Here is a 27,442-nt window from a genome sequence, read left to right as displayed (position 1 = left end):
TATGACTCACTAGGAAGCAGTGGAAGGGAAACCAGCAAAGAATCAAAGGCCCCCAGCAGCAGCAAGGCATACAAGGCCCCAGTAGTTACACAATCAAGAAAAGTACCAATCGCAGAAGGTAGACAAAAGTGTAATCCTGTTACTGAAGATGCCTTGTGTATAAAAATTTCATTTGGAGTACAATATCTAATTATTGTATACCAAGCTTTTTCTTTGTTTTCCATTGTTTTCCTAATGTAATTATCTTCATTATAGAAGGTATAAAATAATACTATTACATAACATGATATTAATTATGTTTACATAACATTGTTATTATATGCAATAACTAATCCAATGAAAGTAAATTTAAAATCAGTTACCATAAGATCCTTGTTCCTTGGATTCGGCCCTTTCTCACCCATGTGGCTCATAGAGTCATAGAACACTATAACACAGAATCAGGCCCTTCAGCCCATCTAGTCCATGCCAACTATTAATATCTCATTGACCTGCACCTGGACTATAGCCCCCAACACCCCTCCCATCCATGTATCTAACCAAATTTCTTTTTAAATCCACACCCACTACTTCTGCTTGCAGCCCATTCCACACACTCACAACTTTCCGAGTGAAAAAGTTCCCCCTCGTGTTCCTCTTAAACGTTTCACCTTTCACCCTTAACCCATGACCTCTAGTCTCAGCCAACCTCTGGAAAAAGCTTGCTTGCATTTGCCTTATCTATACTCGTAATTTTGTAAACCTTTATCAAATCTCCCTTTATTCTTCTACACTCTAGGGAATAAAGTCCTAACCTATTCAACCTTTCCCTATAATTCGGCTCCTCAAGTCCTGGCAACATCCTTGTAAGTTTTGTCTGCACTCTTTCAATCTTATTTACATATTTCCTGTAGGTAGGTGACTAAAACTGCATACAATACTCCAAATTTGGCCTCACCAACATCTTATATAATTTCAACATAACATTTCAACTCCTGTACTCAAAACATTGATTTATGAAGATCTTTCGTTCTGACAGGAGCAAACTACTACTCTACTCAAACTCTACTCCTAAAATTTCACTTTCAAAGTGCGGTAAACCTTTGCCAGACATCAAGCTGTCCCAATCCACACTTGCCAGATCCTTTCTGATACCATCAAAATTGGCTGTTCTCCAATTTAGAATCTCAACTTGAGGTCCAGACCTATCCTTCTCCCTAATTACCTTGAAGCTAATGGCATCATGATCACTAGATGCGAAGTGTCCTCCTATGCAAGTTTCTGTCATCTTCCCTGTCTCATTCCTTAATAGGAGTTCTAGAGCTCTATGCACTGATTAAGAAAACTTTCCTGAAGACATTTGACAGACTATCCCAACCAGCTCTTTTACAGAATGGGAGTCTTAACCAATATATGGAAAGTTAAAATCATCTACTGTCACAACAGTATGTGATCTCTCTACAAAGTTGCTTCTCTAAATCCTGCAGTTTACTGGGTGGCCTGTAATATTAATTAATGTGGCCATCCCTTTCCTATTCCTCAGTTCTACCTATATAGCCTCTGTAGATGAGCTCTCCAGTCTGTCCTGTCTGAGCACAGACGTGACCTATTCCCTGACCAGTAATGCCACCCCTCCCCCTTTAATCCCTCTTGCTCTATCACGTCAAAAGCAACGGAATCCTGGAACACTGAGCTGCCAGTCCTGCCCCTCCTTCAACCAAGTCTCACTAATGGCTTCAATGTGATAATTCCATGTGCTGATCCATGCCCTAAGCTCATCTGCCTTTCTTACAATAATCCTTACATTAAAATATACACGTAAGGGATGCGTGCCGATTTGATCTGTGGAGTTGTTGAAGTGGTACAAATCATGCTGAATAGACACTTTTCAATACTAAAGTTTATTGCTTTAAGTGTGATAATCTTGAACAGTCCGGCCAGACATCAATGTAAATTATGTATTCTAGTTTTGTTGAAATACTTATAGTTTTTGAAGCTGCTTGTTTACACAATGCTACTACAAAATACAACTTTACACCACTGTACAGAACATTACCACTAACCAAATTTTTCTTTACCAGCTTTTAAAGCAGCAAGCCAGCGGCGAGCACAGACCACACCCATAGAGGTACAGTATTTAATATTTTATTAAACATTTGGTATTTATTTGTAATGTTTTCAACTTGATACAATGTTGCTGGGAAACAAGAGTAAGTACAGCCATTCTGTCAGAGGGATCGGTGATGGGGAACTTAAGAACCAGCCAGGAAAAGGAACAGGGATCTAAAAGGAGAAAAAAAGAATAGGGAGGGCGAATGAAAGAAAGAAGCTGTTTGTGCTTTTGAGCTATCCTCCTCTTCATTGAGCTCTGCCCTGTTACTGACTTTTTAATTCTTATCTTGGCTTGGTAAGTTATTCCTCCAGTCCTATAGTTGTCATCGTTTTTCTGTGAAGTAGTGGCTTTGTATTCACTCTGTTGGACTGAGGATTGGCTGATGGTGAGGGAAGGCAGTGGGATTTGAAACTCAAACACGAGGAAATCTGCAGATGCTGGAGATTCAAGCAACACACACAAAATGCTGGTGGAACACAGCAGGCCAGGCAGCATCTATAGGGAGAAGCACTGTTGACGTTTCGGGCTGAGACCCTTCATCAGGACTAACCAAAAGGAAAGATAGTAAAAGATTTGAAAGTAGTGGGGGGTGGGGAAATGTGAAATGATAGGAGAAGGCCAGAGGAGGTGGGATGAAGCTAAGAGCTGGAAAGGTGATTGGCGAAAGTGATACAGAGCTGGAGAAGGGAAAGGGTCATGGGACGGGAGGCCTCAGGAGAAAGAAAGCGGGGGGTGGGGAGCACCAGAGGAGAATGGAGAATAGGCAAACAACTAAATATGTCAGGGATGGGGTAAGAAGGGGAGGAGGGGCATTAACAGAAGTTGGAGAAGTCAATGTTCATGCCATCAGGTTGGAGGCTACCCAGCCGGTATATAAGGTGTTGTTCCTCCAAACTGAGTTTGGATTCATTTTGACAATAGAGGAGGCCATGGATAGACATATCAGAATGGGAATGGGATGTGGAATTAAAATGTGTGGCCACTGGGAGATCCTGCTTTTTCTGGCGGACCGAGCGTAGGTGTTCAGCGAAACGGTCTCCCAGTCTGCGTTGGGTCTCACCAATATATAAAAGGCCACACCGGGAGCACCGGACACAGTACACCACACCAGCCGACTCACAGGTGAAGTGTCGCCTCACCTGGAAGGACTGTCTGGGGCCCTGAATGGCGGTGAGGGAGGAAGTGTAAGGGCAGGTGTAGCACTTGTTCAGTTTATAAGGATAAGTGCCAAGAGGGAGTTCGGTGGGAAGGAATGGAGGGGGGGACTAGTGGACAAGGGAGTCACGTAGGGAATGATCCCTGCGAAAAGCAGAAAGGGGGGGAGTATGTGTTTGGTAATGGGATCCCGTTGGAGGTGGCGGAAGTTACGGAGAATTATACGTTGGACCTGGAGGCTGGTGGGGTGGTAGGTGAGGACAAGGGGAACCCTATCCCGAGTGGGGTGGCGGGTGGATGGGGTGAGGGCAGATGTGCGGGAAATGGGAGAGATGCGTTTGATAGCAGAGTTGATGGTGGACGAAGGGAAGCCCCTTTGTTTAAAAAAGGAAGACATCTCCTTGTCCTGGAATGAAAAGCCTCATCCTGAGAGCAGATGTGGCAGAGACAGAGGAATTGTGAGAAGGGGACAGCATTTTTGCAAGAGACAGGGTGGGAAGAGGAATAGTCCAGGTAGCTGTGAGAGTCTGTAGGCTTATAGTAGATATCAGTAGATAGGCCGTCTCCAGAGATGGAGACGGAAAGATCAAGAAAGGGGAGGGAGGTGTCGGAAATGGACCAGGTAAATTTGAGGGCAAGGTGAAAGTTGGAGGCAAAGTTAATGAAGTCAACGCGCTCAGCACGCGTGCAAGAGGCAGCGCCAATGCAGTCGTCGATGTAGTGAAGGAAAAGAGGGGGATGGATACCGGTATAGACTTGGAACATGGACTGTTCCACAAAGCCAACAAAAAGGCTGGCATAACTGGGACCCATACGGGTGCCCATGGCTACACCCTTGGTTTTGAAACTGACCTCTTTGGAGATGGAGCAGTAAAGATGACCAAAAAGTCATCTTTATATGATTCTTTTGCAAAAAAATTTGAATGCAAGAGCATTTTCAATCATAGTGGGCCCTGATGAGAGGTCACCTGAAATATTGTGTATGGGGGTTGTTCCCTACATAGCTATGATTATGTTGACAATAGAGGGATTTCAATGAAGGCTCACCAGATTGGTTCCTGGGAAGGAGATTTTCACCTATATGGGGAAGTTGAGCAGTTTGGGCATTTAAGATTAGTTCTTGTTCTTCCATTGATGTAAATGTTTTGAAAAAGTAGGTATTTCCCCTGTTGTGAAGTCTCAAACGAGATCTCAGTGTCAAAATAAAGCAATGGTCATTCAGCACTGAGATGAGAAGAAACCTAGAGAATAATAAGTATCTCAACCCAGCATTGTCATGGTCATGGCCGTGGACAGCCACTGCACATTCAACATGGGGTTTTGGGTCACAAAGGGATCTACAGGTGTAGGTTTAGAACAGGAAAGTGGCACTAACATTAAAGGTTAATGATGACTGTAGCGGCCAATTCTAACAAATCAATTGCTGCTGATGGCGACCTAGCACGGGTTGTTATCCTTTATGACGCCCTCTAGTCACTCCAGTAATGATGTTCCAAAAGTCAAAGAACTGTATTCAATCCTTTATTAGAAACTAGCAAACATATATGGTCTTGAAGCAATGAAACTTAACCATAGCTAAGCATGTGAAGCGGTCAGTAAAAGATATCCCCAGCTCCAATCTGTCCAAAACAAAGCACGAATATGTAACTTATTCCCTTTGCTTGTACCACAGCCCCACTCATGTGACTAGTTACCATAATACAGATAATAACCACGCAAGACCAAATACAATGCAGATAGAAAACAGATGAATGGCTACTACGTTCCAGCCTCCTAATTATTATAATAATTATATTATAAAAATGCTAACTACATGCTGGCAAAACACATGAGACATGAAATCTTAACATTCACATAAATGTCCTCTTTCTGGTAAGTGGTCTATTCTGGACAAACCAGATTGGCCCTCTTGACTACATTCAGAAAACTGTGTCTTGAACTGCTGCTGCCAAAGCTCATCCAAGTGCAAAACTGAAATCCTGTTAACTGTCAGCTCTGGCCAAGCTTAGTCTCTTCCATCACCACAGTCCTCTTTCAATGGTCCATTAACAGTCCATCCCAGCATTGTTCTGATTCATAGGGTTCATCATTAATACTGCAAATCACTTGCACTGGCTCAATGCTGCAGGGGCATTCTCCACTATCAGCAGCTCAATTTTTGACTCAATTTCTGGCAAATGAATATGCTTCTGTTGAGACCATTCCTGAAGGATCTTCTGACAAGTATGTTTCTTTCTGGAGAGGCATATGTTCCTGCGTACAAATTTTAGGCAGTTCACAATCGTTTACATTAAGCTAGCCACTTCCAATCCTGAAATGATGTAGCTATTCTCAACCTTCTCTTGACCCATGGTGCAGAAGAAAATGGGTGTTCCTTTTCCTGTCAGGTTGAGCTTGTTCATGAAGCTCACTGTGCAGAACACAACTGTACTTCCTTGATGTAGGAAAGCATAAGCCCCTGTAAGGCCATTAGATACCAGGGCGTTACTGGCTGTTCTGTTTGATTCTTTCACAACTTGTTTCAAATTTGCACCCTTTTCATCGTTCCGGGCTCAGTTTTAGCTTCACTTTTCACAGAGGCCACAGTCCCTTCAATTTTAGAATGAATTTGTGACCTAGTCTTGTTCACATCTTTGCTTACTGCCGATGGTGTATTTCCATACATCGGGTGTGTAGAAATCTTCCACTTGTTTTTTTGATAAACTCAGCCAGGTTGGTGAAAGTATCTTTAAGAGCAAAACATCCCTAATCTCTTTATCCCTAATCATATAAGGCAACTTCTTTACAACAATTGATATACTAATTGGCCTGTCCAACTCTCACATATACTGAACATCTCCCATTGCTTTACAACAGCCTCTTAAGAAAAAGATTGTGGTCTTAAAGAGTGTTTACGTCTTCTTATTTGAGCCTTTTCCATGTAGGGTGAGGCAATTTTGTGCTCATTACCAAAATGTTCCTATAGTAAAAGCCTTTATGTAAGCTAATCTCCAGTTGGCTTGCTTGCAACTTTTGCCAGTCTCTCTAGGGTGATCTCTAAAGAACTGTTCAAGAAAATAGAGTCGGTTGCCATAATCATCAGTCTTGCCTTCAGTGCTATTCTTGAAAGCTCTCATAAATGAATGAGACTGTAGTGGATCACCATCAGTGATTAGAATCAATCTTTTAGTAGTGTGTTGTTATTGCACTACTAAGCTTGCTATTTCCTTTTGCGTCCTTATGACCTCCGGTGTAGTATTTAGACTTTTGTAATCTGAATCACAAGCATCATCATACTGTAAATTAATGTCCTTAGAACCACCTTGTGCTATTGGATATGGCATAGGTTCAGAGTACCTCCTTGCTGCAGGCTGAGAGTAAACATCCTGAACTACCTCTAGGCATCCAAACTCTGGGCTCATAGAGATTTGAGGAGCAAGTGCATCCACATTGACATCGAGTATGTTGGATTTTCTTTGTGCCATGTCAACATAGGAATTCACTCCATAGAACTGTCCTGCTGGAGCCTGTTTAGCACCTGCAGTACTTAAAGCCTTCATCATTTTCATTCTGGACATCTTCCTGCTCTTTTTGTCTCCATAACTGATTTTCGCAGCTGCTCCTCTTGCTCTTCCAACGCATGTTTGTCTTTCAATAGTTGTTGCTGCGCGAATGATGCAGATAAATTAACCTCTGCTTTAATGCGTGCTAAGGTGGTATTAGATGTACGAGATGCTCTGCTAGCGCGCACATCAGATGCAGTGTCTTCAGGGTGCATGTCATCCTGAACATCAGCAGCTTTATACGTAGTCAAAGCATGCCCTGTGGCTTTATAAATATTTTTCATTTCCTCCAACAATTTGACCTTCAATATCGTATGTTTGTTTCAACCATTGTTCAGCCTCTGCCGTGACTGTATTAATAAGAGTATCAATGTTTGCATAGCTTTCTGTTTATCTTGCTCAGAGATAGACATTAAAGACAACAGCAAGTTACGTTGCTTAGCAACATCTTCATGAATACTTTTTTAAATCATCTGAATGAGACTGCACTTGCGAGACATTCTGCTTTTCTTGTAAAACACTTCTAATTAACGGCATTGAATCTTTAATCTTCTTAACAATTTTATAGTAGTCCTTCTGAACATTGTCAGTTGTAGTTGCCAAAGCTTTCCCAGTAAGTTTTAATTTCTCTTTTAGTCCTGACTTCAAGGTCACTGCATCCAGCTTGACTTGTGTTGTTTTCCAAGTGTGTGAACCAGACTGTTGGCAGAAAGAACTACAGTCTACAAGTCAGTGAATTTGAATGATTCAAGGACAGTAGAAGTAGACAGACCAATTGTCTTCGTTCTTGCCATGAGGTCAAAGGAGATGGAGGTCTCCATTTTGTGAAGTAGCTTGGCGTCCTTCACTTTGTGAACTGAAGTTGCTTGGCTTGATTACTGTTTTAAAGTGGGCACAATGATGTTCCAGGTAGTCTGCTAGACTAGGGATCATTTCCAAAAAATAAGTTACTTGTGAGGTGATCTTTGCTTGTGCATACTTGCAGGTTTTTGATTGTTAGGGTCTGTGTCTGCCCTGAGTGATTTGAAACATAGTTTAGAATGGTGTTCCAAACCCAAACACACAGCATGAATCAACAAAAGGCCACTACTTGCCACAAGCTGCGACTGGCTACGGTGCTTCTAATTTCGCAGTCACGTCGGAATGCTGATGTTTGTTTGGTATAACTGTTTGAATATTTTGTTGACAGAATATAGTGCTCAATTCTAGAGAATCATTTGCCGCTGTTACCGACCTAGCATGGGTTGTTAATCTTGTATGACGCACCCTCCAATCACTCCAGTAATGATGTTACAGAAGTCGAAGAGCTGCATTTGATCCTTTATTAGCAACTAGCAAACATACATAAGACCATAAGACATAGGAGCAGAATTAGGCCATTTGGCCCATTGAGTCTGCTCCACGATTCAATCATGGCTGATCTTTCTTTCCCCTCCTCAGCCCCACTCACCAACCTTTAATGTAGTGTCCACTCAAGAACCTATCAAGCTCTGCCTTAAATACACCCTTATCCAATCTTGAAGCAATGAAAATTAAGCGTAGCTAAGTGAAAATTAAGCAGTCAGAAAAAGATCTGACATCCGTCGTTCTCCAGCTCCAAATTGCCCAGAATAAAGCACAAATATGTAACTTGCTTTTACCATGCCCCCACTCACGTGACTGGATACCATAAATGCACAACACAGGAAACAGGTCCATGGCTCCTCCAGTGGCCGTACAAATAGCAAATAATCAGCAGAGGCCAAAATCTAGCTATAGGAATTTTTTTTGTTATTGATTGGTACTGGTTTATTATCGCCATATGTACCAAGGGACAGTGAAAAGCTTGTCTTGTGTACTGTTTACACAGATTAAGCTATTACAGAGTGCATTGAACTGGAATAGGATGAAACAACAATGCAAAATGAAGCGTAACAGCTAAGGAGAAAGTCCTCTCTATGTTTTAGGAGCATCTTCTCCCCCATCAGATTTCTGAATTGACAGTTAATCTATCTACACCACCTGAATTTTTGTTTGTTAGTTTATTTTGTGCTACCAATTTAATTTTTAAAGATATTATTGTAAGTTCTGGTTATTTATTATTATGAATTGCAATGTACTGCTGCCACAAAACAACAAATTTCACAACATATGTCATTGTGTTAAACCTGATTCTGAAGTGAGGGACAAAAGAGCTGAAAGGTATGAGTTAAGGGGAAAGATTAAGTGGCCTCGGAGAGAAGTAGGGAGCAAGTGTAGAAAGCTCTTCCATGGTTTTTTTTTAGGAAAGTCACAGGAGTAATAAATTTGTCAGCTGACATAGCAAACTAAAACACGTAGGGGTATGCTCTCCTTTCATATACTCCACAGTTTGTAAATCTGATCCATGAGGCTATTACGTCCATCTCCCTTGGTGGTGATGGGGAATGATTGTACTTAAGTTACAGGTTTCTCATGTATTTCCACAGTATCAGAAATTACAAGATAATTCATTACAAAGTGAACATTTAACTACGTTTAACATTGATACTGAATTTTGCAACATACTGAGATTTTACTCAAAGTATAATTATTGAGGCAATGTTCTGCAAAAGCAAGCTTTAAATCAAACTTTATTTTTTCAGTATGGCATCAGAAACATAAAATTATAAAGTATAAACTTACAGATATTTAGAACTTTAAAATGGGCGTATGTTATTTTTGCACATTGCAGGTTATAAGTAGTGATGATTCAGATATGGAAATTACCTCTTCATGTACTTCTTCAAAGCCAAACCAAAGGTATGTATGATATGCATGTCTTCAAAACTGTGGGATAATAACTTTTAATGATAAGTACATTTTACTGGAAACTGAGAGATACATCCTTCCTGATACATTAAAAATTATAACATTGTACTGGTTTAATGTAAAATTGTGGTTACATTTTACAGATATTTAATGCAAATTAAAATTAAATCAACATGCATGACAAGTAGTTATTGAAAAACATAGTAACTGATGATGATGTTTGTTCACAGCAACCATAGTATTCCATTGCTCTCCCTGAAGGACATTTAATATAAATATAATGTAATATAATTTACATTCTGTTTTGAGGAGATAGTAATAATTTTAAGAACAGTGGAAGTAATTAAAAAGCATTTTCAATTCAGAATGGGTTCTCTTTGGTTCCAGCTTTTGTGAAATATTGTGAATAAAAAATGTGCATAAGCAACAAACCTGAACCAAAATACAAAGATGGAGTTTGTGTTTGTTTTATCTGTGCACTCCAGATGAAAATGTTCAAATTACCACAACACATCCTGGGAGATTTTTAAAGGCATGCTGTGTTGTTTAAATCAAATTTTCTATCATTTTTAAAGATGATTATAAAAAAATTAGTCTCATCTATGAAATAATAACAATTCCTCAATGTAATAACGAGAATTCTGAATGCTCTTTGATCGAAACAATATAAAGAATGCCTTTAAATTGATCATGAACTTAAACAGGTTATAAATACCTGATTTCCCTAGAAACTGAATTAAGAATGCCAGTGTAAAATGTAAACAGTTCAGAATAGTTCCTGTTAGTTTCAGTGACTTTGAGATGTGGTTGCACAGAGGTGGAGGACCAGGTGCATTCAGTTGTTTATTATCAAGTTATTTTCAACTTTATTAAAACATATTCTTGAATACATCAGTGAATATCTTTTAAATGCAAAGAGAAAAATAATTTTGATTATTTAAGCAGGTTGCTGTGGTCCATGGAAGATTCTAAAGTTGTGATGTCACAAATGCTTTTAAACAAACAACATGAAATCTAAACTATTTAGAGCAACTTGCCCCGTATTTCCCAGTTGTCAGTAAAGCAGAAAATTATCCCACAAGGTAGGAAAAGCAGGAGTTCAGTCAATTTGCATTAATGTAATATGTTCTATTTTCAAGGAAGTTTTCACTTATCTGCCAGAATGTTATAATAGGCACTTCAACCACTTCTTGCAGTGTAAGAAAATTCACCGAATTCTATATACTACTGCATTAATTCTACCTACAGAATTGCTACAAAGATAAGAGGAATATAATAAAGTGGCCACTGAGTTTAGGTCTGTGACCTTGTGCTGTTGTAGTATGTCAACTTTAAGATTTGACATGTTGTGTATTTAGAGATGCTCTTCTTCATGCTGTGTGATTATTTGAGTTACAGTCACCTTCCTGTCAGTGTGGCCATTCTTCTCTGACCTCTCATTAAAAATGTTTTTGGCCACAAAAATGCAGCTCACCGGATTGTTTTTGTTTGGTTTTCACACCATTCTCCTAAACGCTAGAGATTGTTATGCATGAAAATTCCAGGAGATCAGCAGATTCTGAGAAAATGTAACCACCCCGTCTGGCACCAACAATTATTCCATGGTCAAAGTCACTTAGGTCACATTTTTTCCCCATTCTGATGTTTGGTCTAAACAGCAACTGAACATCTTAACCATATCTACATGGTTTTGTGCATTGAGTTCTGCCACACGATTGGCAGATTAGATATTTCCATTAACAAAGAGGTGTACAGATCTACCTTATAAAGCTGGCACCGAGTGTGTATTTTGCGATTTAATTGTAAAAGATTTCGTACTAGAGTTTTTTGTAATACTGACTTTTCTCTGGCAGCTCCCAAAAATACGGTTATGGTATCCTAGTATGATAGCAGTACCTACATCAGGTTGGTGTTTATTGATTACAGTTCAGCTTTCATCACAACCATACTCTCCGTTCCAATCAACAAACGCCCAAATGTGTACCTTCCTGTGCAACTGGATCCTTGATTTCCTCACCAAGAGACCACAGTCTCTGCAGATCGGAAATAACATCTCCTGACTGACAATCAGGATTTATGCTTAGCCCACTGCTCCACTCTCTCTACACCCACGACTGTGTGGCTAGGCACAGCTGAGACGGCATCCATAAATTTGCTGATGACACAGCTATTATATATTGTTGGCAGAATTTCAAATCAGGTTAGGTCAGCAGGTTGAGTATTGTCGCAACAACAACCTTGCACTCAGTGTCAGTAAGATCAAGGAATTGGTTGTGGACTTCAGGATGGGAAGTTGAGGAAACACACACCTCATCAGGGGATCAGCAGTGGAACGGGTGAGCGGTGTCAACTTCCTGGGTGTCAACATCTCTGAAGATCTGTCCTGGACCCAACAATTGATGCAATTACAAAGAAGCAAAGCAACTATGTTTCATTAGGAGTTTGAGGAGAATTAGTATGTCCCCAGATATGCTCGCAAATTTCTCCAGGTGTACCGTGGAGAGCATTCTAACTGGTTGCATCACTGTCTGGTATGGAGGGGCCACTGCACAGGATCAGAAAGCTGTAAACTCATCCAGCTTGATCATGGGCACCTGTTTCTCCGGCATCCAGGACGTCTTCAAGGAGTGATGGTTCAGAAAGGTGGCATCCATCATCAACGACTGCTATCACCCAGGACATACCCTCTTCTCATTGCTACCATCAAGGAGGGGGTACAGGAGCCTGAAGACACACCATTGGGTGTGTTATTTACAGTTTTATTTCCACAATAATATTTACTGTAATTTATAGTCTTCGTCATTATGCATTGCAATGTGCTGCTGTCGCAGAACGACACATCTTACACCATAGTATGCCAGATATGGCACCTGATTCTGCTTCCATAATATGTCTGTGTCTTTATTAAGCTAAGTTCTTTCATCTGTTCTTTGACATGCATCTTAGAGTAGATTTTTCTCTACAAGTACAATTGCAAACCTGGTGTTGTTTGAAATGGATGCTATGGTTGATGGGTTATGAACCTGCTCCAAGTTTCATATCTTTTGGAGAAAATGAGGATCTTTCCCAGAGACACTAACTTAGCAATAAATGATAGAACTAGTTGGTTTGTTAAATAGTTCCATTTTAAAACAGCCCTTGTGATTTCCGGTTAAGGTGGCGATGGTTTAGTTGCTAAAAGCTATTGCTCCATTTTATTTCTTACCTCCGCCCTCCTTTTCTCCCTTTTTTCACTCCAAGCTGTTAAACTTTTTATTCTCACATCTGCCTGTGAATAAGCTTGTTTTACAACAGCTTCAAAGACCACCAAACCGGGGAAGAAAGAAGTTCCAGCGGCTGGCCCCTCGGGCGAGAATATTATCTTGCTTTTGGAGTAGCACAGACAGGAGATAATAGCGGAATTTAAGTCTTCTATTAGTTCGGTGAATTTGAAATTGGATCATATTACATCCACAGTGGTCTGCGAGCCGAGTTTAAAAGAGTTATGAAAGAATTATATAATCGCGGATTCAGGCTTTCCCTTCAATTTCTAGCTCGCCTCCAAATAATTCTTAATAGTGGAGACAAAAAGTGGTTTAACTACGCTTCAGAAGCTCAGAAATTTATTGATGACCTCCCTGAGGCTTCGACTCCCTCTGGTTCGGTCTGATTACTTACATTGGTGAAGTACTTTTTTTTCCTCTTTTTTTTTTCCCGACGTTTCTTTCTTAAGTCAGTAATTTTTTTTTCATAGTTTTTCATGGATAGGTTATTGGGAAAAATTTGTTTAGTTTTTATATTTTTCTTAAACACTAGTTCATATCTTTTTTTTGGGATTATTACCTTGAGTTAAACTTATCAAATTTTGGTGGAATGGTTTTTCTTTTCACTATGTATAACTTTAATGCTGAAAGTTTTCTTTTTTGTAATTGATGCAAAATGGAGCTGATGATCATGTTAAGAAACAGGAAGTGGGATTATGGGGTGATTTTTTTAAGAAAAGCTTGATGCTGCTTTTCTGGGGTTTGTGGGGGGGAAGGAACTCTAATGCCAATATTATTCATAGAACCTTTAGACATTTGTATTATTCAGGACATTTTTCTGTCCTGTTTTTCTTGTTTTATAATTTTGCTCCAGAGCTGTTACTTGAATTTCAGACAATGCTAATGCCTACTATCCTGTATTCTTTTTAAAGTACAACGATTAGTCCGTTGAATTTTGTAAGCTGGAATGATAAGAGATTGAACCATCCTGTTAAAGTGGGTTAAGAAGGAAGGTGTTTTCACATCTTAAACAGCTTAACGCTGCAATTGTTCTTTTTGCAAGAAACACACATTCATAGTTCTGATAACTCTCGTCTTTTGTCAAGATGGGTGGGGCAGCACTTCGATTCAACTTTTCAGGCTAAAGCCAGGGGAGGTTTCAATTCTCATAAATCAAAATGTTCCCTTTGAGCTTCATAATAAAGTATCTGATACAAATGGTTGTTTTATTATTGTCTCGGGGAAAATTTTACAACACACTGGTAGTCTTCGCTAATTTATATGCCCCCAATTCAAATGGTGTGGAGTTTTTTGATAATTTCTTCTCTTTATTGCCTTTGTTGAGTTCATATTCTCTCATATTGGGTGGTGACTTTAGCTGTTGGTTAGATCCAGTTTTGGATTGATTGTCCTCTATTCCTAGATTACCAAATAAATCTGCTCTAGCAATTCAGTCTTTCCTTTCTAATTATGGTATCTCTGATGTACGGCGTTTTCTTCATCCAAATGTGAGAGATTTTTTTTTCACATATCTATCATACTTTCACTAGAATTGATTACTTTTTAATTGATAATCAGTTGATTCCATCTGTTTGCTTTTGTGACTATCGGAGTATATTGTTTTCAGATAATGCCCCAGTCACCCTGTCTATAATTCTTCCTGGTTTCTCCCAAATGAATAAGCATTGGCTTTTTAATCTGAGCTTGTTGTTGGATAATGATTTTGTAAAATTAATGGAGGACCAGATAACTTTAAAAAAAATACTAACACGTCATCTGAAACCTCAAGTCAGGTTGCTTGGGACGCTATGAAAGCATACCTAAAGAGTTAAATAATTTCATATACTGTGAATTTGAATAGGAAGACCCATAAAGAGCGATTAGATCTGGTTAATCAAATTAAAGCAATAGACCATCTGTATGCCCAGACTAAAAATCCGGAGCTGCATAAGAAACGAGTGGAACTTCAAACTAAGTTTGACCGTATTTCCATTCACCCAATTGAACGCCAACTTTTGGAAAGTAAGAGCCAATTTTATATCCATGATGATAAATCTGGTAAATTTTTAGTCAACCAACTAAGGCGCTCTAAAGTTAAACAGCATATTACAAAAATTCAAATGGAAATTGGGAACATTACCTTGAATCACTCTGAAATTAATGATACATTCCAGAATTACTGTTCTCAACTCTATACTTCTGAATCCCTAAATGATAATATTTCTGTCGACCATTTTTTAAATAGTTTAAACATTCCTACGCTTTCTCCTGATCTTAAAGCAGAATTGAATGAACCATTATCACTAGAGGAAATATCATCAGCTATTTCTGAACTGTAGTCTGGTAGATCTCCTGGACCTGATGGATTCTCTGCAGAATTCTATAAATCATTTCCCTCACTGCTTTTGCCTCAACTAATGTTAGTTTTAGCTGACTCGTTTAAACATGGTAAATTACCAGCATCATTTAATGAGGCATGTATCATACTTCTAGCGAAAAAAAAGGTAAAGATTCAATAGAGTGTTCCTTGTGCCGGCTGATTTCTTTTCTAAATGTTGATGTTAAAATTTTGGCTGAAGTTTTGGCCCATAGATTGGAGAATATTCTTCCTTTAATTATTTCTGAAGACCAAACTAGTTTTATTAAAAATCGTCTCCCTTTTTTAATATACGACGTCTATTTAATATCTTACACTCACCTTCAGCTGGGATTCCTGAATATGTCATTTCTCTAGATGCGGAGAAAGTGTTTGATCGTGTGGAGTGGAATTATCTTTTTGCGGTTTTAGAAAAGTTTGATTTTGGACAAAGTTTTATTACGTGGATTAAGTTGTTATATTCACACCTCACTTTTTTTGCCTTGACTAATTCTTAGCAATTCCAACCTTTTATTCTTAAACGTGGCACCCGGTAAGAGTGTCTTTAAGTCCCTTACTTTCCGATTTGGTTACAGGGCCATTGCCAATTGCATTTCGAAGTTGTGCTGAATTGACGGATATTTGGAGGGGAGGGGGTTTGAGCACAAAGTCTCTCTGTATGCTGATGATCTTTTTCTATCAAACCCAACTACCTCCTAATCCCCAGTGTTTTCACACCTTAACAAATTTAGCCGACTTTCTAGATACAAACTTAATTTACTTAAGACTGAACTTTTTCCAATAAATAGAGAAGCATAATTACTAGAATTTTATAACCTCCCTTTTAAAGTAGTAAATAATCAATTTACTTACCTTGGCATTACAGTAGCAAGAAATTATAACTGTCTTTTTGGAGAAAGCTTCACTAATCTTTTAAATCATACAAAACAGAGTTTAGCACAGTGGTCACCCTTGTCCATGTCTTTGATAGGTCGAATTAATGTTGTTAAAATGTATATCCTTCCTAAATTTTTATACTTTCTTCAATCTTTACCAATTTTTATTTCTAAAGCTTTTTATGATTCATTAGATTCTATTATTTTGGCCTATCTATGGAAGGGCAAACTTCCCAGACTAAATGAAGCTGATCTTCAAAAACCTAAAAGGGTAGGTGGTATGGCCTTGCCTAATTTTCGTTTATATTACTGGGTAGCCAATATACGTTGTCGTATCTTTTGGTCTTACTTTTATAATCAGTCTGACTGCCCAATATGAGTGGCAATGGATCTGAACTCTAATACGAATCTCTCCATCTCCATTTCTGGGATCCACAGTTCCTTGCCATCTGCCTAAATCAATTGTTAACTCTGAGAATATGGGCTCAGTTCAGAAAATATAATGGGCTTCATGGTTTCTCTCTCTACACCTATTCTACATAATTATCTTTTTCAGCCTTTTATGCAGGATTTAACATTTCTAGACTGGCATAGAAAGGGCATTAGGTACTTTGAAGATCTTTCCATAGATAAGCACTTGACAACTTTTGAACAATTGTGTGTAAAATGTGACCTACCTAACACATATTTCTTTAGATAGCTCCAAATTAGACATTTTATCAACCGTTTAATATAAAATTTTCCTGAGGTATCCATTAAAAATGTGGATTTGTTTCTTTGTATGAATCCATTGAGTAAAGGTTTAATTTCTACTATCTGAGATATGTTAACGACAAAATTAAAACTGCCTGGGAGCATGATTTAAATTTTTCTTTGTCCGACGAGGTTTGGGATTCATTTCTCAAGTCAGTCAATCCAACTTCTCTATGTGCTCACCACTGCCTTTTACAGTTCAAAGTAGTACACAGGGCTCATACGTCTAAAACTTAATTGTCGCGGTTCTATCCTGATATTGGTCCCTGTTGTGATAAATGTAAAGGGGGCGAGGCCTCACTTATTCATATGTATTGGGCTTTTCCTAGCTTGGAGAAATTCTGGATAGATTTTTTTTTTAACTTTATCTTATATACTTGCTTTTTGGAACCTAACCCTCTGATTGCTCTTTTCGGTACTTTGGGAGAAGTTGACATGCATCTGACTCCAACTAAGCATCGTACATTGTCTTTCGCCTCTCTTTTGGCCAGAGGTGCAGTCCTTCTTAGGTAGAGAGAAGCTGCCCCACCCACTCATGCTCAGTGGCTTAGAAATATTATGTCCTGCTTAGACCTTGAAAAGATTCATTATTCACTTCTTATTTCAGACATAAAGTTCCAAAAGGTGTGGGGACCTTTTCTTGAATATTTTCATAATTCCCGTTCAGATTAAGGGTGCATTCCTCCCTTTTTTCCATTTGCATTTAAGTCCCTTACTACCAGCTTCTTATGGTTAAACGTTTTTTTTAAATGTGTAAACATACTATAGATTAGGTAGTAGGCAATATACCTTCTATTTATAAATACAGCTCTGTGATGATATAGTTCTGATTAACTTTTTTATATTTCATAAGGTTGGCTTGGAGTTGGGTAGTGGGAGGGTGGGGTGGTAACTGACTTTATACGATTCTTCTATGGGTGTTTTTCTTGTTATGAACTGTACTTCTGATATGTTTGTTTTGCACTGTATAAACCTCTTTTATATTATTTTGTTTTGTCACATTGTAAAAACTCATTAAAAAAATTAATTAAAAAAACAGCCCTTGTATTTCATTCACGGGAACTGGGCTAGCTAATGAAAATAAAATGAGAGAATGGCACATGGACTATTTTGTCAGAACCTCTGACTTAAGAGGAAAAGGTAGCTGGGAATTTCTATTTTTACATTTTGTTCAGTTTGACGTAAATGCACATAACTTGTTTCTTATTGCAGTTCTGCCCATGCTGTTACTCCTGCAGCTTTCTTTCAAAAATCAAGTTATGATCAGTGTATCCTACAGATAGATGCAGACTACTGAGCAATTAGCTTCATGTTCTGATAGCCATAAGCAGTAATCTTTTTAATGTAAAGTCTGCATGATGTACATTTATCGCGAGTATACAGTATTAACTGTTAGGTTTATGCATTAAAACAAAAACATTCAAACCCTGGTCTTATTTGGGTTTCAACATAGTCTCCTTGGTAAGGAAATGGTAAATGGTAAGGAAACTAAATGCAATTGCTGATTAGTGTTCTTATTTCATTTGTAAAGGACTTCAAGTACGTCAGAATCTTTCAGTAAGAGAGGCCCACAAAGCTTTTCTAAAGGAGTAAATTTTTGTGATGATGAAGACGATGATGAGGTAAATTTATCTTTCTTCTTTGTAAACTAACCAAGATAATGGTTTCCTTTTGTGCCTTTTTTGTTTTCAACCTTCCTCATCCATTTTGCAGTAATTGCTTTCCATTTTCAAAACCTCAAATACACTGCTGTTTCCTTTAGCTTCTAAACCACTGACCTGTCTCCAGCCTCTCTTTCAATCCCCTAAATCCATCCTTAAATCCATATTTCCTTCAACTTTTATATTTGAATATTTCCAAGTAGGTTCCTGTTTGTTATCAAAGCTGCAGAAGTCATTCAGTGTGATTGTGGTAAAGCTTTGTTTTCAGTTTGTGTGCTGGCTTTGATACAGTTGATGTCATTGTGGTCCGAAGCCTGTCACTCAGCTGGCTAGTTCTGTTTTGCCTGGTTCCATCCGTTTGATAGTTAGTAGTGTCTGTCTCTGGCCTTGGCGCTCTCCTATTTCAACTTCACATCCTGGCTGTTGATGACACTAGCCAATAAAAAAAAAACTCTTAACTGACCAATGTCACTCTCAATCCGGCCACAATCTCTGATTGCTACATTGCGTATGGCAGCCCTGCATGAATAGAATTCTCCCCTATCTAACTATTGGGAAGACTGAAGCCATGGAATTGGTTCATGCTTGATTTATTTTTCTGGTTCTGTGGGACCATTCATCCCTGAAGCTTAACAAAGAAGTTGTTCCACAGAAGCAGTTAGGTCTCAGGTAAGCAGTCATGATACCCTGTTCCTGAACTGTCCTGATACCTCTTCGGCAATTTATTGCTGTATAAATATCTTTACAATGTTTAAGTGTTTCAGATGATCAGGGCATTTAAAGCAATGGAAAGGAATCCAGATAATTTAAAAAAACATTCTTAAAAGCAAATCTATAAACATTAAGCCAAGAGGTGAGATAGCAAGTGGCATATTCGGCATTTTCCTTTTGTGTTTTAACTCTCTGCAACAGATGAGCAATTCACTGCTTTTATATCTGGCTTTATTTGATTTCTCTCTCTCCAACTGCTCTCATTGATCTTAGCAGCCAGGTGGCCTTGTATGTGGCACCTAATCATAACAACCATCCTGTCAGAAATATTCCCTTCATCCTGTCCTACCCTCCTCCTATAGCAACGTGAAACTAGCTTGCTTTTGTTTTCACTCTCCCAGTTCTGATGGGATGGCAGTGTGGCTCAGTTGCTTTTGCTGCTTTCCTTCAGCTCTAGTGGCCGAGGCTCAGTGTTGACCTTAGTGTGAAGGTGGCACGTTCTGTGGCAGTGTGAGTTCCCTCTGGTCTAATTTTCCTCCCATATCCTACAAACTATTTTTGAAGGTCAATTGGAACTGGCACATGATTGTGAAGTCGAATCTGCAGAAGTTGGTGGAATGTGGTGGGGGTGGGTTAATATAAATTGACATACAGAGGCAAATTGTTGATCAAGGATTCCTTCACCTATAATTTGAGTTACTGCTAAGCATATGTAACTTTGCAAGTCGCTGAAGAATCATTTAACTTTAAAATGTAACAGTACATTTTATCTCAAGTTGTCACACAAGTTGGTTGTTTAATTGAATAAATTACTTGGAAAGTATACTCATGGTTGCATTGTTACAATATTTAACTTTTAAATGAGGCCTTAATTTGAGGTTTTGGTTGCCTAATTGGGTGGATATGAAGTATTCTAGGTCAGATTTCTGCAGGTTCCCTTTTATTCTGGACAGTTTTTGCTCTTTATCCAGTCCTACACCAGATTAATTGGCAAATTCATCTCCTTTGCTACTTTAGATTTTTCCTGTATGAAAGCTGACTTTCTTTTCCCATCTGAAAAACAGATATTAATTATGTAACTAATTGTCTGTGAAATATTTTGGGATATCCTGAAGGGTTGAACCAGTGCATTAAGGTAACAGAAGTAGCTTTTCTCAGCCAAATTCAGCACAGAATTATGGTTATATATCATTATGTGCTGTGCCAGATGACACAGGCAATCATGATCTATCCATGACTATGATTGTTGGCAAATCTTTCTACAGAAATGGTTTGCCATTACCGGCTTCTGGGCAGTGTCTTTACAAGAAGGATGACTCCAACCATTATTAATACTCTTCAGAGGTTGTCTGCCTGGAGTCAGTGGTCACATTACCAGGACTTGTGATATGCACCAGCTGCTTCCACGGTTTCACCTGACCCCGATTGGAGGGGCTGAGCAGCTTGCCCAAGGGTGACCTGCTGGCTAGTGGAGGGAAGGAGTGCCTTACACCTCCTTCGATAGGGACGTATGTCCACACTGTCACTGTGCTGGTGTCCCATTCAATTCAAAAATAAGAAAGAAGTAATGACATGGAAAACGGAAGCTTTCATTTACCCTGGATACGTAGGCATTTGGAATTTAGGCTGGGTGGTCATTTTGATAGATATTTTTCTGGGTGACAAATCCGATTGGCCTTTGACCATCTGGAAGTTGCGAACTCTTGGGGAGCCCTCTGTACGTGGGTCCACCGTTTTTCTTCTGCCTGATTTTTAGACAGTCCATCCATGCGAGCAACTGTTTGGGAAACTAGCAGGATGGATAGGCATGGATTTGCATGGCTGCAGGTGTCTTCTGTTGGGTGGAAGTAGACATTTCTGCATGTCTTCTTTGCCCACTCACCCAACCCCTGAGCTGCGACGACTGATCCAAACAGAGTTGAGAGCACCAAGAAGACTCACTCACCCACGCGAGTCAGCCACTGAAGCTGGCTGGCACCAGCTCTTCCTAATCCGGCTCGTACTTCGGCCACAAATTTTATTTGACCCTCTTCCACATTATACTTCTGTTCCTTTCATTTCTACAAACTGAGGTACAAGCATGTATCGGGAACAGAACCCTGGCTTAATCTGGGCAGGATCTGTTACTAGTTTTTAATTGTATCACAAACATGAGGTAGCTTCTGTGCCATTTAAAAGGATCCTTGGCTGCAGTCAATTGAAATAATTTTATGGTTGCGTCACATTACAGTTTTGAATCCCATAACCGGCCTGGGCCATGGGGGCGCTGTACAGATGAGGGCTAAACCAGTTGCCTCCATCTCTCACGGTAGTGGGCAAGTGCCTGGATTGCAGCAGAGCTCCCTCCGGTCCACTCTGCAATGTTGTCTGCCCATTTTCCCCTCTGTCTGCCCCTTTTTCTTTTCCCCTGCTCCATTCCCTGAAGAATAGTCTTTTATAGAAATAGAAAACCTACTAAACCTGCCGAAAATGTCCCTACTTTAGAAATTGCTCGGCTTACCCATAGCCCTCTATTTTTCTAAGTTCCATGTACCTATCCAAAAGTCCCTTAAAAGACCCTATCATATCTGCCTCCACCACCATTGTTGGCAGCCCATTCCATGCACTCACCACTCTCTGCATAAAAAAACTTACCCCTGACATCTCCTCTGTACCTCCTCCCAAGCACCTTAAACCTGTGTCTGCTTGTGGTAGCCATTTCAACCCTGGGAAAAAACCTCTGACTATCCACGCGATCAATGCCTCTCATCATCTTATACACCTCTATCGGGTCACCCCTCATCCACCGTCACTCCAAAGAGAAAAGGCCGAGTTCACTCAACCTATTCTCATAAGGCATGCTCCCCAATCCAGGCAACATCCTTGTAAGTCTCCCCTGCACCCTTTCTATGGCTTCCACATCCTTCCTGTAGTGAGGCGACCAGAACTGAGCACAGTACTCCAAGCAGGGTCTGACCAGGGTCCTATACAGCTGCAACATTACCTCTCGGCTCCTAAATTCAATTCCACGATTGATGAAGACCAATACACCATATGCCTTCTTAACCACAAAATCAACCTGCGCAGCTGTTTTGAGTGTCCTATTGACTCGGACCCCAAGATCCGTCTGATCCTCCACACTGCCAAGAGTCTTACCATTAATACTATATTCTGACCTACCGATATGAACCACTTCACACTTATCTCAGTTAAATTCCATCTGCCACTTTTCAGCCCAGATTTGCATCCTATCAATGTCTCACTGTAACCTCTGACAGCCCTCCACACTATCCACAACAGCTCCAACCTTTTTGTCATCAGCAAACTTACTAACCCATCCCTCCACTTCCTCATCCAGGTCATTTATAAAAATCACAAACAGTAAGTGTTCCAGAACAGATCCCTGAGGCACACCACTGGTTATTGACCTCCATGCAAAATATGACCTGTCTACAACCACTCTTTGCCTTCTGTGGGCAAGCCAGTTCTGGATCCACAAAGCAATGTCCCCTTGGATCCTATGCCTCCTTACTTTCTCAATAAGCATTCGATGGGGTACCTTATCAAATGCCATGCTGAAATCCATATACGCTACATCTGATGCTCTTCCTTCGTCAATGTGTTTAGCCACAGCCTCAAAAAATTCAATCAACTTCATAAGGCATGACCTGCCTTTGACAAAGCCATGCTGACTATTCGTAATCATATTATTCCTTTCCAAATGTTCATAAATCCTGCCTATCAGGATCTTCTCCATCAACTTAGCAACCACTGAATTAAGACTCACTGGTCTATAATTTCCTGGGCTATCTCTACTCCCTTTCTTGAATAAGGGAACAATGTCCACAACTGTCCAATCCTCCGGAACCTCTACCATTCCCACTGATAATGCAAAGTTCATCGCCAGAGGCTCAGCAATCTCCTCCCTTGCCTCCCACAGTAGCCTGGTGTACATCTCATTCAATCCCAGCCACTTATCCAACTTGATGCTTTCCAAAAGCTCCAGCACATCCTTTTTCTTAATATCTACATGCTCAAGCTGTTCAGTCTGCTGCAAGTCATCACTACAATCACCAAGATCCTTTTCCACAGTGAATACTGAAGTAAAATATTCATTAAATACCTCTGCTATTTCCTCCAGTTCCATGCATACTTTCCCACTGTCACACTTGATAGGTCCTATTCTTTCACGTCTTATCCTCTTGTTCTTCACATACTTGGAGAATGCCTTGGTGTTTTCCTTAATCCTGTCCGCCAAGGTCTTCCCGTGGCCCCTTCTGGCTCTTCTGATTTCCTTTTTAAGCTCCTTCCTGTTAGCCTTATAATCCTCTAGATCTCTAACATTACCTAGCTCTCTGAACCTTTTGTAAACTTTTCTTCTTGACTAGATTTATTACAGCCTTTGTACACCACGGTACCTGTACCCTACCATAGCTTCCCTGTCTCATTAGAACGTAGCTATGCAGAACTCCACACAAAAATCCCTTGAACATTTGCCATATTTCTTCTGTACTTTTCCCTGAGAACATCTGTTCCGAATTTAAGCCCTCCCACTGAGAGATCTCACAACTGACCAGGTTCATTTCCCAATACCAGATCAAGCACAGTCTCTCCTTTTGTAGGCTTATCTACATATTGTGTTAAGAAACCTTCCTGAACACACCTAACAAACTCCACCCCATCTAAACCCTTGCTCCAGGGAGATGCCAATCAATATTTGGGAAATTAGAATCTCCTATCACAGCAACTCTGGGGAATTCTCCTGTGCTCCACTTTAACGTAGTTCCATTGTGTATGTAACATTTAAGTTTGAGCCATGTGGGATCTTGTTTTGAAGTCCAATTCAAAGGTTGTACTTCTAACAGTGCAGCACTCCCTCAGTGCTGCAATGAAGTGTCAGCGCAAATCTGTGCTCAAGTATCTGGAGCAGGACTTGCCATTCACAACCTTCTGATTTGGATCACTGGTCACAACTATGATGTTTTGAGTGACACATCTATTTTTTTTTCAGATTTAACATTGATTTTTTTTTTGTTTCCCTGCCCTCAGGAGCAGCTTTTTAATAATCTTATGCTGCGAGGGAATTAGTGAGTTGTGACTGGATTTCCTCCAGCATGTGAATAAGGAATAAGATGACTGATGTTGTTACATTAATAAAAGATGCCAGTTTGATAAGTGACACAAATTTCTGCACCTATATCCTATTAAATTTATAAATGAGTCTTACTTCAGTTTCTTAACTTTAATATGAAAGAAAACTCCATTTCAAGGCTCAAGGTTCGATAAACTGTAAATTATACTTAACAACAAACAAAGCCAGGCTTAATTAAATATATGGAATTGAGAATGTTAGCCTGGAACAAATTGTTGTGTCATTACAATTCCTGAATAATTACATTCCTGTTAACTGTGTGTCATTGTAAAATAAGAGAACAGTTCAGTCAGTCATTAATTTACTCTTTGCCTAAGAATATGGAGTGAGATAACTGACTCATGGTGTCATTTAATGAAAACTAACTTCTTTTTAACCATAGAGACTACTAATTCTGTTTTGATACTTGGCATGTGCCTTCCACTGTTTTATCTTGTTATTTAATGTATATCATAAACTTGTATACTTACAGTGCATTTTTAATTGAGTGTGCAAACTATTGCTTGCAGCTGTACTTTTATATTTACTATTTGTAATACTATTTGTATTTCTGTACTATATTTGAAATAGATTTGGAAGAGTATCACATTTAGTCTTGTTATATGGCGGGTCCAGTGTTTACACTTAACACAACATTTAGACTCAATGTTAGACTGATTAATTTGAGGCAGTGCCTTGAGAGAAACCTCCATGAATGTGGTTGGATCTTTTTATCAATTAAGTTTTTGTATGTGAGTTTGATGGATTAAATGTATGTAGTAGTTTTCATTAATTTTAAGCTAGCCTGGACGAGAAGACATTTTTGCATCATTTGTCACCAATTATCTTTTGGGCTCTTAAGTTTGTTTCAGGATCACTTTACAATTCCAATCTAGAAATATTTAATACTAGTTTAGCAAGGGCTGAATTGAAATGGATTGACTTTATTTCTTACATCCTTCACATACATGAAGAGTAAAAATCTTTAGGTTGCGCCTCTATCTAAATATGCAATCATAGTAATTTATAATAAATAGAACAGTCAGTGTAGCATAGAAATACACTCAAATCAGCATGAGTTAATCAGTCTGATGGCCTGGTGGAAGAAGCTGTCCCGGAGCCTGTTGGTCCTGGCTTTTATGCTGCAGTACCGTTTCCCGGGATGGTAGCAGCTGGAACTGTTTGTGGTTGGGGTGACTCGGGTCCCCAGTGATCCTTCGGGCCCTTTTTTCACACCTGTCTTTGTAAAAGTCCTGAATCATGGGAAGTTAACAACTACAGAAGTACTGGGCTGTCCACACCACTCTCTGCAGAGACTTACAATTGAGTGAGCTGCGCAGTACTGCTGCGTTTCATGGACAATGAGCCTCAAGTATTTCTGCATTGGTTACAAATCTGCAAACGGGGGAGGGAAACAGAGCTCTGTGTAGACTACTTAAATGCAGCTAACCTATGAGGGTTGGTGAACAGAGAGAATGAATTTTAACAATGATCCAGAGGGGGGAAATATGTTTCCTGAATACTGATTCAGACACAGCATGAGAGGAAAGGTATAGGTTTTCCTTCCCAGACAAGGGGAAATGATCCTCTTCTCTCCCCAAGCATTACCTCAGAAGTAATTTTTACTTGCAGTGTAGGTGGGGAGGTTGTTATTTGTCCACTGGTCCATTACTACAGCCTGAATGATTTTCCTGTTCTTTATCTTCTGTACCCACACCTGAGACCCAGGTGCAGAATTCAGACTCATGGATTAACAAAATTATTACTTTAAGTGATTCTTTCTTTTAGTTGAAATGCTAAATAACATTCCTCCGAATGTTTCCACTGTGCTATTTCTATAAAATCATGGTTGTTCAATGTTGTCATCCCTTGTGGAGCTTTAGTACATTTGGCAGTATAAGCAACGGCATCTGAAAAATGTTTAATCAATCATGGTGTACTTTGGGACATCTACAAATGCAACAGATAGTATAAATGGATGTTATTTCTGGCATTAAGCCCTGTTTAGAATCGATCTATTTGATCAAGGTTTGTCATTTAATTCCAATCTATTCTCCTTCAGCTTTGCGGTTTTGCTTGCTCCTGTGAAAACCTCAGATTTTTAAATATTCTATATTAAAGCGTGACATAAATGCAAATTGTAGTGGCATAGTACCAAAATTGAAAAAATGTTATTTGAAGCCACATGAAGAAATGTTTCAGTCATAGGGTGATACTGTTAATTTCAAGCTATCCCTTAAAGTTATATAATTTAGAAGTTGTTGAAACTAAATAATATATTTCTACAATGATTTATAAATTTTGTTCTTTTAATAGGCTTAATCAAACTTCTGAGTGTGTGGGAAATTTGTGCCTGTAGTTAACTTGCTGTGAATAAATTGAGTTAGCTGAAACAGCAATGTTGATGAAAAGAGACTGTCTTATCTCAGCACCTTGCCGCTTCCTCACTACCTGTTTTTATTGTTTTAGAGCACATTCAGTTTTTTCCATGAAGTGATGTTATAGCTTATCTACCTTTTGACTGACCATGCACCATGCATGACCACAGTGTTTAAATTGTCTCTTTAAGATATAGATATTTAATACATTTTGATTTCAAACTCTGGCTATCACACAGCTATTAACTGATTACAATTTCTGATTGTACAGGTTTCTAAAAAGTGAGACTAATTTTATCAATGCATTATGTTTGTACCCAGGACGAATACGATCCCTTTAAAAGTTCTACAAGCTCAAGAAGAGGCAACAGATAACTTGTCAATCCTCTGGATTGTGCTGCCGTTTACATTCTGGATTGTCAGGAATTTGATTCAGTATCATTGTTCTTGTAACAATGTTTAAACAGGTTTTAAAATTTAAAAACACCTATCATTTATATGTTGATGCACAGTATTAGATATGAATACTTTTTTGTGAGCTACATACGAATGTATATTGTTTAAGAAATCTGATCCACTCTGAATCAATCTTTGTAAGAAGTCTATTATTTGAAAGCTTCAGCATAATGCTTCTAAAATAGTCTCCAGCTACCCTGAAATTTTGTTATAACTAATTGGATTATCTGTCAATTAAAAAATATCTCGTCAGTGTCCAGTGGATCTGCAATGAATAATCAAATATAAATTACTGATGCAATTAAAATAATATTGCAATAA

The 27,442-nt window shown here is 39.1% G+C and overlaps 1 protein-coding gene across 5 annotated transcripts in view; it reads left to right on the top strand.

The window, feature by feature from the left end:
* mre11a (MRE11 homolog A, double strand break repair nuclease) overlaps positions 1-27,442 on the top strand; it is a 177,044-nt gene extending 149,602 nt beyond the window's left edge. For all 5 annotated transcript variants that reach the window (XM_059964624.1, XM_059964626.1, XM_059964622.1 and 2 more), the window contains 5 exons: positions 14-118; positions 2,061-2,107; positions 9,482-9,549; positions 18,337-18,427; positions 26,987-27,442. In XM_059964624.1, coding sequence (XP_059820607.1) covers positions 14-118; positions 2,061-2,107; positions 9,482-9,549; positions 18,337-18,427; positions 26,987-27,040 — 365 coding nt within the window. In that variant the 3' untranslated portion in view covers positions 27,041-27,442. The remainder of the gene's footprint in view (positions 1-13; positions 119-2,060; positions 2,108-9,481; positions 9,550-18,336; positions 18,428-26,986) is intronic.

The sequence above is a fragment of the Hypanus sabinus genome, chromosome 3 (genome assembly GCF_030144855.1).
Source record: "Hypanus sabinus isolate sHypSab1 chromosome 3, sHypSab1.hap1, whole genome shotgun sequence".
Lineage (NCBI taxonomy): Eukaryota > Metazoa > Chordata > Chondrichthyes > Myliobatiformes > Dasyatidae > Hypanus > Hypanus sabinus.
This window is presented reverse-complemented; position numbering and strand designations above follow the sequence as displayed.